This window comes from Lacerta agilis, chromosome 8, assembly GCF_009819535.1.
Source record: "Lacerta agilis isolate rLacAgi1 chromosome 8, rLacAgi1.pri, whole genome shotgun sequence".
NCBI lineage: Eukaryota > Metazoa > Chordata > Lepidosauria > Squamata > Lacertidae > Lacerta > Lacerta agilis.
In genome coordinates, this window is record NC_046319.1 from 2623258 (window position 1) to 2638016 (window position 14759).

The 14759-nt window shown below is 44.9% G+C and overlaps 1 protein-coding gene across 1 annotated transcript; it reads left to right on the forward strand.

The window, feature by feature from the left end:
• The first annotated feature begins 5892 nt into the window (after positions 1-5892).
• On the forward strand, positions 5893-14509 carry NEURL3 (neuralized E3 ubiquitin protein ligase 3). Its single transcript, XM_033159022.1, has 4 exons — positions 5893-6075; positions 10983-11483; positions 11849-11902; positions 14002-14509. The coding sequence occupies exons 1-4, from the start codon at positions 6048-6050 to the stop codon at positions 14229-14231; spliced, it is 813 nt and encodes a 270-aa protein (XP_033014913.1). The 5' UTR covers positions 5893-6047; the 3' UTR covers positions 14232-14509.
• Positions 14510-14759: the final 250 nt, after the last annotated feature.

The window sequence follows — 14759 nt, forward strand, 5'->3', positions numbered from 1 at the left end:
GATAGTTGTTGATATTCTAACTGTGATAACTTATCATAGGAGATACAGTGGTACCTCGACTTACGAGCAACTTGACTTCCGTATTTTTCAACTTCCGAATGACCTCCGGAAGCGAAAAAATGGCCGTCGCTTCCGAAATTTTCGACTTGCGAAGGGAAAGCGGCGGCACGATACCTCGACTTACGAAAATTTGAATGCGCTTTTTTCGACTTCCGAATTTTTTTCCCGTTCCGAGATGGCGCCTTCGACTTACGAAGATTTCGACTTACGAGCGCGCCTTCGGAACGGATTAATTTCGTAAGTCGAGGTACCACTGTACAAGGTTTATTTACACAGATATACAGGCTGAGAATAAGGTGGAAGGCTCACAGTATCCAACAGATCTGTCTCCCCATCAGATTTATTGGAGGGTCTCCAAAGACTCGGGTTAGGATTCTGCACAGAAAGCAGGCCAGGGCTCTCTCTTTCAAAACCAGTTTCAGGTCTGCCAGTCTTTTTATTTTCTTTCATGCACAGACACATGGATGATATCAGCCAGGAAAGGGAAGAAAGACTCCTTCCAAAAGGCTCTCTAACCCTTGGCTCCTAAGGCAACAAATCCCCTGTACTTGGACAACTCCTTAGTTATGTAAAGGTTCTTCCTCCCAACAAATGTGCCAGGCTAATCTTGTTCAACCAATTTGACTTCTTCAGCAGTTTTGTTTTACAACCATAATCACAGCTCCCCACCCCCCAAGAAAACCCCCACACTTATGTAGTCCAACACCCAATCACATTATCATAGCTGTCAAGTTTCGGATTTGAAAATAAGGGATCAGCAGCCTCACCTATCCCAGGGACAGTCACATGGCAGTGGTGGGCGGAGCCAGAAGCAAAAGTGGGCGGCACTGGTGTGAACGCGCGCAGTAGGCTTACTGTATTTTGGAAACAATGCCCATGGGCTACGATGCCTGTAAGCGCGGGAAATGGCTCCGCTTGCAAGGAGGCAAGGTCTTCCCAGTCCCTGGCCAGCAGGGGGAGGGAGAGGAGCTGCTTCCTTTGAAAAAACGGGGAATTAAAGGGATATAAAAAATAAGGGATAGCAGCGGGAAACTGCTTGAAATAAGGGAGATTCCCGGGGAAAACGGGATACTTGACAGCACTGCACATTATATTTCTATGTAATCCACTTTGTGAGGTTCACCTAAAAACCAGAATATAAATATCTTAATGAATAACCTAAACTCAACAAGTCATAAAGAGACAGTGTTCATTTCCTAAAATGTGAACAGCTTAGATTACTGTAACACACCCTACATGGAGATGCCTTTCAAAAGTGCTCAGAAACTTTAACTGGCTCAAAGCTGCCGCCAGATTACCGATTGGGGCTGGTTATAGAGAGCAGATGACTCCGTTGCTACAACCGTTCTACTGGCTACCAGTTCGTTTCCAGGCACAATTCAAACTGTGCTGTTTATGCCCTATAAAGCCCTATACTGCTTAGGTCAGGCTTCCTCAACCTCGGCCCTCCAGATGTTTTGAGATACAATTCCCATCATCCTTGACCACTGGCCTGCTGGCTAGGGATCATAGGTGTCGTAAGCCAAAAAACATCTGGAGGGCCGAGGTTCAGGAAGCCTGGCTTAGGTCATACAAACCTGCCTGGGTTCTGAAATCTGCCCACCCTCACAGGCATGCTTGGTGGGGATGTGGGAGAGGGCCTTCTCAGTGGCTGCTCCCAGACTCTGGAAATCCCTCCTGGGAGAGGCTAAATTGGCTCCCTCTTTGTTATCCATCCACCTGCAGGTAAAGTCCTTCTCATTCCAATAGGCTATTGGGAACTGATTGCTTTTAATGAAAGGGCTGCTGCCGAGCTAGGCAGTTTCTCCATCTTTGGTCCCCACCTTTCACTCAGCTCTCACCTGTGGCTCCCAGAAGCTGTCAACATGTGAGAGCAGCCACACCCCAGGAACAAGTGAGGGGAGCGGATGGGTCACAAATCCTCAGTGAGTTAGAGACTTCCCCTGCGTGTGAAGACAGGCTCTGGCAGATTCAGCAGACAAGAACAATACCAGACCAAGAGTGGGTCCAACAGTCAAGAAGGCGGTTTCTGCACGTGCTGTAGAGGTAACTGAGGGGCAGATGGGGCTCATCCACCTGGGAAGGTAGCCCATCTAGGAGAAGGAAAAACCCGACTCCCAACCTCCACTGCCTTGCACAGGGCCGTCTCATCCATAGGGGCTAGTGGCGCCCCCCCTCCCCAACCTGCCCCCGCCCCCACGGGCGGGCTGCCAGCCGGGCACTCGCGCGCCGGCAGCGCAGCCACTGCCGCCCATGCCGGTCCCGGGCTTTGGCTGCGAGCCGGCCGCCCTCGCCTCCCGTCCTGGGAGCACTGGAAGGGCACGCAGAGCCCCACACCGCTCCAGCACCACGCCCCTCATCCCCCGCTCACCCCCCCTCCCGAGGGGCGGCAAGCGCGGGAGGAAGGTGGCGGAGAGGCGGCACGCCGGGGGCGCCGGAGGGATCGCCGCGCCACAGCGGCCGATCTCCCTAAGACGGCCCTGGCTTTGCAGTATATCTTTGGGAGAGAAAAAGTCTAAGGAATAAACTCTACACAAATCCGGAGTGGAGTCCCTGAGATGGTTGGATGGTGTCTTGTATGCCTCCTTCCGACAACTCCTGCACCAAGCTGGTGCCAAATGTATTGCTCTGCTTTCCGTTGTACCCCAACAGCAAGGCTGAGAGGGTGGCTTGGCAACTGGGCAGCCCAGGGCCACAACACACACTGCCCAGGCTTCTGTATTACGGAAGGTCACTTCAGTGCCTCTAATGTAACAGTTTGACTTCACCCCCGGAGGCGCACTCCATTGTCTCTTGAGACAGGTAGATGTGAAGAACAACAACAGACCACTTGCATTCCTGGAAATAGCATCACCTGCACTGGGCATATGCCATTCAGAAATAGACAGACTAGAGATAAGCATCTCATTGCCATATATTCTGCAATTTGCAGTGTGACTGTACTGCTGGTAGGCAAGTGAAGATGCAGTTTCACTTTACAGAACATGCATCTACCGTGTGCATGCATCTTTTTGAACTTTCCCATAACTATAGATACAGACTGTGTTACTGCATGTCTCTGAGATGTCGCTATTTCGCATAAACAGAAGCAACCAGACTCATTGGGACATTGCACAACAGATTTAAAGAAACAGAAACTGTTATAGTTGACTGGTGAGCACACCCTGTTTCAGGAGCTCCAGCAAAATAAACGAATCTAATGTATAACCACCAAGAGGTACCACTAGATTCTAAAAGGACTTGGGGCACAGTGTGCATTTGCTAACATATGTATCTTTAAATTACAAGTATTTCTCTGTCGGCCAATTAATGTGACAGGTGGCTAGGGACTCAGCACTCTGTAAGCACTTTGTAAGCAACGTGTGTGAAGAAGCTTTGGCCCTTCAGTGGTTGTTGGACCATGTTTCCCAGCATCCTCAACCATTAGTCATGGAACCCAATAACACCCAGAGGATCAAAGGTTAGCCACCTCTGGTCTAAAGCAGCATGCATGAATAGGAATGGGGTGGGCAGAGTCAATTCAATTCACATTTCAAGGTGAACCTACCAAATCCACAGTTTCCGAAACAGTCTTCCTTCACGCAGCACAGAGTTGAACTGTGGAACTCCCTCCCACAGGAGGCAAGTGATGGCCACCAACTCAAATGGCTTTAAAAGAGGATTAGGCAAATTTATGGAGAAAGGGCTATTAATGGCTACTAGCCCCCAACGGCTGCACTCTGCCTCTGAATCCCAGTTGCTGGACACCACAGGGGCTCTTGTGCTCAGGTCCTGCTTGCAGGTTCCCATGGGCATCTGGTTGACCACTGCGAGAACAGAATGCTGGACTAATATAATATAATATAATATAATATAATATAATATAATATAGTGGTACCTCAGTTTATGAACTTAATTCATTCCAGAAGTCTATTCTTAAACCAATGCGTTCTTAAACCAAGGCGTGCTTTCCCATAGAAAGTAATGGAAAATGGATTAATCCGTTCCAGACGATGAAAAACAACCCCTAAAACAGCAATTTAATATTAATTTTACTATCTAACGAGACCATTGATCCATAAAATGAAGGCAATAACCAATGTACTGTACTATAAAATAAATAAGACAATATTGTAGATGACACAAATTAAAATTATTATTATTTTTCTTACGTGCACTGATGATAATCATTGTTTGGATGGGGGGCTTTTATCCATTTCTGCAGTCACACAATCAATCAGCCAGTAGCTGAACTGGGTCCATGGGGTGACGAAGAGTCGGACACGACTAAACGACTAAACAACAACAACAAGTGTTGCGGGGGTGCTCGGGACTCAACAGCCGACAAACTCAACAGGAAGCCTCTGATTAGCAAGCGGAGGACTCAATTTACAAACAGAACACACTCAACAGGAAGCTTCCAAGGCAAAGTTCACAAACCAAACCACAAGGGCCATCCAGTCCAACAACAGGGGGTTGGACTGGATGGCCCTTGTGGTCTCTTCCAACTCTATGATTCTACTTCCGGGTTTGCAGCGTTCTTATTCCAAGTTGTTCATAAACTAAGCTGTTCTTCAACCAAGGTACCAATGTATAATATAATAATTTATTTATACCCCACCCATCCGGCTGGGTTACTCCAGCCACTCTGGGTGGCTTCCAACACAGATAAAAACCACAATAAAACATAAAACATTAATAGCAAGAATCTGATCCAATATAAAAAGTCACAATAACTTTAAAATAAACAACTTAAAGGAATATTCAAAAATCCATTAGAATCTAGTAAACAGTAAAATGAAACATCATAATAATGAAACAGTTTACACTTACCAATTGCAATAAAGAATTACTAATGTATAAACAATAAAAAACAGCAAATCACAATGCATAAAATATCAAAAAATATACAAAACCATATAAAAAGATGAAATTGAGAAACTAGGACACACAAATTATAAAATTATTTATTTTATATATCCCTAGAGGGGTACTGTTCTTACGTTTAGTACATGAGCCCAGCCAGGCAGCCTGTGGAAGGCAGGCAGCCGGATACACTTGCCCAAGACCTCGGAGTGCTAAGCTGGCCTGGGGCCCCCAGGGACTGGCCAGAATTGGCTGCCATGCCCCATGCCTCCCAGCTGATCAGGGACTCCTGCCATATGGATCAGGCAAGCTCTGCATGGGCCAACGTGGACCAAAACAAAGCCATCTTTTCAAACTCACATGCCTTCAATTTTTTCAATGCAGTTCTGCAGCCATGTAATGTATATACAAATACAATGGTAAAGAGAACATAAAAATACCTGTATTAAGAAGAGATAACATGCATAAATGCATTTTATGTGGGGAAACTGCTTTCGAAAATGTGTGTATTTGTGAAAATTGCATGGAAACATGTTCTGCATAGAAGCATATTTATAGAAATTTGCTCTAAAATGCTGGTGAATTGTCATAAAGACTTTAAAAAAAATCTTATGTGGAAATGTGGAGAACTGACTTTAATACTGGAAAAATGAGGAACTAAGAGAAACCGAAACTGTCATATTTGCCCACAGCTTTATACAAATGCTAAGTAATGTTAAGATTTGACAATGAAAGCTAGCAAGTACCTGTACACTGAAACAGTGCAAACTAAATTGATTGGGTCAACAGGAAAGAGGAAAGGGTGGAGTCTTGCTAGCTTGGGCTGGAAGCCAGGACTCAGAAGGCATGGATGTGGTCCTGGGGGGTGTGTGTCCACACACACAATATACTGGAAATCCCCCTAGCACAAAGCAAAGTGCATCTTGTGATAATGTGAAGGGAAAAAGCACACAAGCCCCACACTCCTATGATTAATGTTTAACTCCCGGGAGTGCCCCAGGCAGCTCAGTAAAAACAGCTCCGCGTCCCTGGCATGGCAACATAAACTCTAGCCTATCACCCAGCGTGCAGCACCAAAGTCTTCAGCCTGATTGATATAAAGGAAGGGCACAACAAGAGGAACAGCAGCCTCCTGGCAAGTGATGGGTGCCTGCCTTTGCCCCTTGGAGGGTAAGAACTAGCTGGGGGTGTCGAGGAAGGGCCCTGGGTGAAAATGCAAAGGTGCTACTGGTGGGTCAGGGTCCCCTGCGCTATGTGGAATTCACTGCCACAAGATGTGGTGGCTGCCACTGGAATACAGTACTTTTAAAAAATTGATGTTGGTTTATATATATTAGCAACTATGCCTTAATGTAACATTTTAATATTTAACTGGGTTTTTGTAATATTTTGTTTAAATTGTCTGTTGTTGCTGCAGTTTTCTTTACACTGCTTAGAGATCATTTAAATATATTAAGTGGTAAAGGAATTAAATAATCAATCAGTCATTTGTACTCCAGTATGTAAAGACATCTGAGCTGGCCGCTCCAAGCTCAGACTGCATGCCCTTTTTGCAAAGCCATTCTTGTGGTGTCCCTATACAAATAATTTAAGAACTTTCATCACTTTGAAACTAACCTAAGTTTTGCTGCCTGTGATTTCTGAATGCTGTATGGAAAAGCACATGAAACTGACCTTTGAAGAGTTTGTAAATAAGCCATTTTAAACTTACCAAATGTCTGGTCTTTTTCTATGCTAAGTCGAAGAGGGGAACCTGGGAAGGAATATTTTAAACGTCTCTAACAGCTTATACTGTATTTCCACGCTTTACTTTGCTGCATGTTTTGTGTCTACTGGGGTTCTCTCACCCTGAAACCTGAATCTTGGCATCCAGGGAAATCTTTTATATATCATTTCCCCTCTCTCAATCAACATATATTAAGTGTTGATGGGGTTGGTGTGTGAGTGGTTTTGGAGGTTGTTGTATGATAAAAATTCTCCAAAAGCCAACCGTGAACAAAGCATGCCATTCATTGCTCCTCTGCCAAAATTTCTGCTTTGAATGGTCTCCAAGACCACATTTCTTTTCTCACTGAAACTCGCGATAAGAACTTAATCATGAATGTTCTTTGATCTAGTGTAGCACCGTGTTTTTCTAATGGAGAGCAGGGGCTTTGAGCTGGGAAGCCTCTTGTTTGCACCTTACTTACCAGCAGGATGCTCCCCAACACGACCCACCAGGCACCAGCACTACGGCCTTTTCCCAGGCATTTTATGGCACGTGACTGGCTGTTTCTTATTCACCACCAATTTATGGTTAGTTTTGGTTAACTATTTATAGTGTTGCCTTTGCTCATTTTTATGGGGCAGTGATTTTAGGAAAAGATGAGTAAATTGGTGCTTTGGGGCTTTAAAAACCTCCTGGTAGTGTGCTATATAGTAGATTTTATGCATGAGTCGGATACAGAATGAGCTGTTGTTTAAGATTGTTTGGTAAAAGGATATATTGTACATGAAGAGGATACTGGTATCTACTTTGGGCTTTTACAGGTGAAATTCGAAAAATTAGAATATCGTGGATAGGTTCATTTCTTTCAGTAATTCAACTTAAAATGTGAAACTAATCAATAGGTTCGAGCGTGGTGCTGGCAATGGCAAGGTTGCAGGTTCAGTCCCCATAAGGGACAGCTGCATATTCCTGCATTGCAGAGGGTTGGACAAGATGATCCTCAGGGTCTCTTCCAACTATATGATTCTATGAGATTCTATGAGATAGACTCATGACATGCAAAGCGAGATATGTCAAGCCTTTATTTGTTATAATTGTGATGATTATGGTGTACAGCTGATGAGAACCCCAAATTAACAATTTCAACTTTGGGGTTTTCATCAACTGCACGCCATAATCATCACAATTATAACAAACAAAGGCTTGACATATCTCACTTTGCATGTCATGAGTCTATCTCATATATTAAACTCCAGTAGCTAATGAAAACAATTGCTTACATAAATGGACTTTTCGACGATATTCTAATTTTTCGAGTTTCACCTGTATATGTGCTTGATGACAATTTCTGAGGTTGCAAGAGGCACCATAGCTGACACCAGCCTCTAAGAAGCTTTAACCTCTGGCCAAAGTCGCTAAGCCTCCACCTCAGCCAAATTCACTCACAACCCAGCCCAACTACTGGGTATAATCTGCCTCTGACTCCTAAAGCTCCTCTGGTTATACTTCTGGCTGCTTGGACAGTTTAGTTGATTTTAGAAACCTGCTTGCATAAGCTATTCTTATTAAGTAGTGGGTGGACATAGCAGACAACACAGAGATTTCTCCAAGTAGCTCCTTATAAGTAAGCTGGAACTGAACTGAACACAAACAGCTCGGCCAGCCTGCTTTTATAGGCAGCCGGCTGACAAAATTGTAACAACAGCAGCCCAGGGTTTCCCGCCTAAATTAACTGACATGGACCTGAGTGAAAACTATATACGGTACACAACACCCCTGGTGGCCAGGGTGAGAACTTCAATACATAACAGTTCTGCTAAGCCCTCCTCAGATAGGGAGCCAGCAAAATGTTACCACACTAAGGATGAATTTGCTTAATACTCAGGTCTCATCTATCCATTTTCATCCCCGTTTTCTGTGTCTCCGAACAGTTAACTCCCAAATGACATTTCCAACTGACAGCCAAACAGAGTCCATTGTTTCACAGACCAATAAATTTGGTGAATTTTCTTAACCCAGTCTCCTATAAATACAGCGGTACCTCAGGTTACATACGCTTCAGGTTACAGACTCCGCTAACCCAGAAATAGTACCTCGGGTTAAGAACTTTGCTTCAGGATGAGAACAGAAATCATGCGGCGGCGGCGGCATGGCAGCAGCGGGAGGCCCCATTAGCTAAAGTGGTGCTTCAGGTTAAGAACAGTTTCAGGTTAAGAACGGACCTCCGGAACGAATTAAGTACTTAACCAGAGGTACCACTGTATTTTTAAAAAGCAATAATCTCCTCTCTCCACCTGTGAAACAGGCCTGCAACACAGTACAAGGTCTCAAACTTTTACATTTTCACCCAGACATAAAATAACGCCACAGAAATCTTTTCCAAAGCACAAAGCACAGACAGAGCGATATACACACAGCATTTCCTCAGAGAGCTCAAGGTGGCTCACACTTGCCCTCTCCATTTCCCCCTCCAAACACTCCTATGAGGCGGATTAGCCTGAGAGACAGTGACTGAGCCAAATTCATCCAGCTTGCTTCATGATTAAGCGGGAATTTGAACGCTGGTCAACTTTTACTTTTCTTTTAAAGAAACATTTTTACTGGATCCACCCTGGCTCTCCAAGATGATAACAAGTAAATTTACTGCCCATGTCAATAAAACACATCTGTGTTAATTTATTCACAGACCACTGGCCACAAATAATCTACTGAATGTCAAACACCTAAGATCATTTAAAGAGAAATAGTCAGAAAACAATTATAGATTGTCTAAGGAAAAGGCAATATGCATAAGTATTTATCTTCAAGGTTCAGGATTTCTCCTTCTGTCCCTCTCCAACCTGTCATTTCCGTGCACCCAGTGACCCCCCCCCATCAGAACAATAAAGGATTGTAGAGATGATGTTCTGATAACAGCAACCGCCAACTGCTCAAATGACACCTGGGATCAGGGAATGAAAGAGAAGCTGTTTCCTTCATAAACTATAGCCCATTTTCACATACAGTTTAGCTCTCTCACACACACAGACACACACACACACAAAAGCAAACAACCCTCATGGTTAGGCAGAGCAATGGTGGCAGGACCAATGAAACTTCACTCTAAATTGGTTGAATGGGTTATGTGTGAGGAGGCAGAGCTCAGGCTCATCAGATGAGGCCAGATGATCATGAAATGGACTTTATGCCTACATGATTTTAGGGGTATACAAAGTTCAGGGCTTTTTTTCAGCCAGAACTTGCCAGAACTCAGTAACGACACCTCTCAGGTGGGCGCCATTGCCATTATGACAGAACAAGGGAGGTGTTCATAGTGAGTTCCAGCACCTCTTTTTCTTAATACAAAATAAAAAAATAAAAAATAATCCTTCCAGTAGCACCTTAGATTAGAGACCAACTAAGTTTGTTCTTGGTATGAGCTTTCGTGTGCATGCACACTTCTTCAGATACACTGAAATAGAAGTCAACAATATTTTTCTTAAAGTTGACAAAGTTGACATCTAAGCTTGGAGCTTATTTATCTATACAAAATATTTCTGTACCACAATAGGCGGCAGGAGCTCAGCTGGGAGCCAGTTGTGGGGACGGCTGGTTGTGCCCCTCTCAGGATTTTGCACCCAGGGCCACCGCCCCCCAGCTACGCCACTGCACACAGTTTACCAATGCCTCTGAATTAAATGCATTAACATTAACCTGAGACATTTGGAGTCCAGTTGTCCTATAGTAGCATATATAACAGATTTATGTAATTGATCAACTTTTTGTAATTCATATATTTTGGCATAGCTGAATCCAGTTTAATAAACTGGAATATTTATGTTCTATATATATACCTGATGTAAAACGGCAGTGTCTATAGGGAAGTTATTTTTGCAAATGATATTTCTAGTTGCTTAAACAAAAAACCACAAGCCTGCATATGGTTCAGTCATTAGAAGAACTGTTGCCTCTTGTAGACTGAGGGGTTTCAGTTTCTATGCAGGAGATGTTACTACAGCATGATAAATGGAAAGCAAACCCAACCAGGACCTGTTTGTGGCCTCAGCACATCTTGTCCTGCCGGTAGTGACACCTAGTGGTAATCTCATATTTTGCGGGATCTTGGGCAACATGCTAAGCATGCTTCTTTGTGGTAGAGAAAGTCAGAGCAGAACATGGATGTCATTATTAAAAGCACAGTGTGTATGCAGCATTAGGCACAGAATTCCGCTTCCTGAGAATCCTGCCATGATGACTGTGGAGATGAGCAGTGTTTCTCATAATTCCTGTTAATGACGCCATGAGACCTTTTGCAAGGAAAGTGCATGCTAAACTGTAGCATGCACCCTTATCATTTTATTAATCATGGCGTCTCTTATGTCTCCCACAGGTCCAGATGGCCCAAGCCAGCCTCCCAATGGTCCCCTCTGTTTCCACCCTTACCTCAAAGGCTCCCAGGTCATTATGGACGAGTCCCACTGCATAGCGAGCAGAGCAGCCACATTCTGCAATGGCATTGTCTTCTCCAGCCGGCCTATTGAACTTTATGAGAAGGTGACTTTGAAAATCTTAAAGGAAGAGAGCAGGTGGTGTGGAGGCCTAAGGGTGGGCTTCACTTGGGAGGATCCCTCCCTCATTGAGCCCAGTGTGCTGCCTCCGTATACTTGCCCAGACCTGGTAAAACAAGGGAGGTGTCGTGCTGCTGTCTTACCGGGAGAATGTGAAGCAGAAGGCACCATTGTCAGCTTCTGGGTGGACAACCAAGGTTCTGTTTTCTGCAGCACCAATGAGAAGTCAGAAGGGTTCCTGGTGGTAGGTGGTGTCTTGGTCACAAGCCCTCTCTGGGCTGTTGTGGACATCTATGGAAGGACCAAGGCAGTCCAGCTTTTGGGTAAGCAACTGAAGCATCTAAACTCAGGGGTGGAGGAATCTTGTTCCGCATGAGGGTCACATTCCCTCATAGGCAGCCTTCTGGGGGCCACAGGCTGGTAATGAGTTCGACCAGAGGCAAAGAGTGGGTGGGGTAATAGTTGTGACTGTTTTCGTGCAGCAGCCTACATCTCAGCCATACAAAGGTTCAAGATTTCTCTACCCACCCTTCTCTCCACCAAGGCGCATTATCACAGTTCAAATGTGCTTTCCAGCTGGGGGAAAGCCCTTGAGCGTGGTGTGGCCTGGCAAGAAGGCATGGGCTGTTGATGGGAAAAGGCTGCACTTGAGATGCAGCATCCTAAAGTCTCTCTTGTTCCCTTTCAGATCCCTCCAGCCTACCAACAAATGCTGATGGGCTCAGCCTTCTTCAACAGAGTGGTGAGTATCTGGAACAGCTCTGAGTTGACCTCAATTTCCTCTCATTGTTTTCTTTTAGCCCAGGAAACCATCCCAGAAACAAGCTCTCCCAGGGCACTTCCCTGCCCAGTGCAAATTTCACTTTTATTGTTTTGTTTTTTTGTTTTGGAATTTTTTTTAACTTCAATGGAGCTGTGATTTTGTATTTTATACTTTGTATTTTGTCTTATTGGTCCATTGACCATAATAAACACCTAACTGACTAAATAGATACTACAAAAAGACACCATACATTTTTGTTTTTCTCTCACAAGGGCTCCTTTGGAACTCCCTATCACAGTGGTTTTCAAGCTTTTTGAGTCTACGGCTCCCTTGACCAACCACATTCTTTCTTCGGCTCCCCTGTGGAAGCCTCTTACGCTGGGGTTCCATTACAGGATGGGCATAAGTGGGGATTTGGCCATTCTGCCCTGCCCCTTGTCAGTGCCCTTTTTGTCATCCTTGTAAGTAGGAGCGCACTGCTCTGTAGGGCCAAGCGGACCCACTCCATACGGCAGCCACAGCCTACCTTTCCCCAAATCAGCATGCTCATGGGGGGGGGGAGTGTAGAGGGAAAATGAGATTAATATCCGAAGTAGAAATATTTTGTTATTGCAGGTAAGGAATACACACACGCAGGACACGCATGCAGACATAGTCCTTCCCTGACACATTCTCCCTGTCCCCATGGGTGACTGTTAAAGAGCAGGGGGGTTGCCTGGGGGGAGAGGTGGTGAAAACGAGAGGGGAGGGATGTTGGGGGGTAGCAGGACAGGGAAACACAGGAGACTCTCCTCACTCTCAGGGTTATTTTTGAATCCCTTCTTACAGAGCACACACGCATCCAGGAACACAAACCATGAAGCTACTTTGCTATTTTCTTGCATTTCTCAAGCCCTCTGTGTAAAACTAAGGAGCTGTTTGTTACTAAAGCTGGGAAGGGTTTTTATTTGGGGGGGAGAGATATTAAGAAGATAAACAGTCGTGAAAAAGTGTTTCCCAACTTTCTTACTGCTGTTTTATTTTGGGAAGATAATGGGCGGCAAGTTAAAGCTGTCTGCTCCTCTGAATGTTCCTCAGAGAAAGACAGAGATATGGACTGCAAGCTAATGAAAGGGTGGTCCCCCAGGGCTCCCCTCAACATTCCTCAAGTCACCCCAGGGTGCCACAGCACACTGGTTGAAAACCAGCGCTCAATCATATAAAGACATTGGGATGAGCCAACTACGGGTGGAGGATAAATTCTGTTCAGTTCACATTTTATTGTAAATCTACCCAATTCACACTTCCTGAAACAACAGGTGAGTCAGTGCACAGCTACCCTTCAAAATTTGTGCAGTTCTCCAACCTCCCAAAAAGTGTTTAAAATGCACAAGCCACTCACCAACCCCCACCAACTCTCCCTAGACTCACTCACTCTAGTCCAGTAGCTGAATCGGGGACAAAACATATTAATTCTTATTAATAAATGCAGCTGAAAACAAGATAGCAGTGTGGACACTGAGTGCAAGCAAGGCAAAGTACTGTCAGAGCCTTCACTTTGTCTCTCTAGCAGCATTCCCTCCATCCTCAGAGAACACAAATAGCATGTGATAAGCCCAAAGGCTGCTGCTGCTTCCTCACCTATGGCCAGGCTCCTTGTGCACAAAAAGAGGCTCCCATGGGTATGTGCAGCGTGCCATTCTCCCCCCCCCATTGGGTAAGGGGTAGTCAGTGGTGGGAGAGCCAGGCAGGCAGAGCAGAGGCTCAGTCAGGGCTTGCTCTTCTGCCCATTTCTGGCTGCTGTCATTCTGACCATCCCCTACTGGTGGTCATCTAGTACAGAGAGAAAAGTTGGTGAGTTCTCAGGAGGACTCATTATTATTATTATTTTAAAAAAAATGCAAACTGATGTGGAAACATGACAAACGGAGGCTAAGCTAGCGGAACCAACATTGACAGACTTGTTCATATTAAAGCCTGCTCATCCCTCCCCCCCTCCTTGTGGTTAAATAGTGTAAATAGGAAGAAGAGTGCGCTGAAGAAGCATTTCTATGTTTCTTATTCCATGTCTTTTGTATGAAATATTTGTGCATCTCCAGAGTCCACCTGTGGGGATTTCCAAGCCCTTCCTGAGGAATGTGCTGTATGCTTCGGGCAAAAAGCCAACACGATGATGCTTCCTTGCCGTCATGCCAACTTCTGCTCCCACTGCTCACTGAAAATTTTCCATACCACCAGTCGCTGCCCATTGTGCCGGCAGGAAGTGAAGAAAATTATTCCCATCTCTGTTTTGGCAAAAGGAGAGAGCCCAGAAGTCTGGCCGGAATAAGCAAAGAATAGCCAGCCCCTGTGGTGACAAAAATATGTACTATCAAAGCTCCTGAAATATTTCAAATCTTGATGGGAACCCGCCGAGGTGGAGAAGACAAAGAGAGATGCGCAACAAAGAGATCACTGTGGCAGAGAAGATGGGCTGCTGAGATCTTTCTCTCTCAATCTCTCCATGGCCCAAAAGGGAGATGTATAAAAAGGACTCTCCGTAATAAGACACTTTTGCCTTTAAAAAGCAAAGAACCATGGTGCTAGATTTAGAACAGTGACATCTAAATTCAAGGAGAAAGGGGGTTCTGGCTTGAGGGATCAAGCAGATGTTGAAAATATCCAAGGGGGGAGTGGAGACTGCACTGGGAGCAGAGTGAGGAATACCCTTTATTAACCACACATTTCAGCAATAATTTTTTCTCCCAAGCAATATCAGTGTTACAGTTTAACCAAAGCCATTGTAAACTGCTTTTCATGCACACCTTAATCTTATCTCACAGCCATGCAAGAAGTGTTTATCTTTTAGGCTGTTAGA